This window comes from Otolemur garnettii, unplaced genomic scaffold (genome assembly GCF_000181295.1).
Source record: "Otolemur garnettii isolate 467f Iridium unplaced genomic scaffold, OtoGar3 scaffold00024, whole genome shotgun sequence".
Taxonomy (NCBI): domain Eukaryota; kingdom Metazoa; phylum Chordata; class Mammalia; order Primates; family Galagidae; genus Otolemur; species Otolemur garnettii.
The window spans coordinates 5,716,332-5,716,627 of record NW_003852419.1 but is presented as its reverse complement, the minus strand read 5'-3'; the positions used below and the strand labels follow the sequence as shown (position 1 = coordinate 5,716,627).

Sequence of the window (296 nt, the reverse complement as noted above, 5' to 3'; positions counted from 1 at the left end):
CAGTTAAATGCTAAAAATATAGATGCAAAATTATATATTAGAATAAGTAGTATAATCATATGGAGTAACTGCAAATTACTTAAAGCTGACAAAAGTATACACTAATAATATACCTCTCTTCTATTCTGTTCTTATCCATGAGAGGCTGCTTGATCCACTGGTTAACTAGTCTTTGTCCTTGAGGGGTTTTGCATTTATTCAGCAATGCAGCCAGAGACTGAGAGCCACTGGTATCTTCAACAGAACCCTAGGATACAAAAAACAAAAAAAACACTCATTAGTGAAAACCTGACTAT

At 33.8% G+C, this 296-nt stretch overlaps 1 protein-coding gene across 1 annotated transcript in view; it reads right to left on the bottom strand.

Annotated features, from left to right (window-relative positions):
- Positions 1–296, bottom strand: part of MSH2 (mutS homolog 2) — a 92,798-nt gene that overhangs the window by 60,992 nt on the left and 31,510 nt on the right. Inside the window, exon 6 of the mRNA XM_023512063.1 lies at positions 114–247. Within this exon, the coding sequence (XP_023367831.1) occupies positions 114–247 (134 nt within the window). The remainder of the gene's footprint in view (positions 1–113; positions 248–296) is intronic.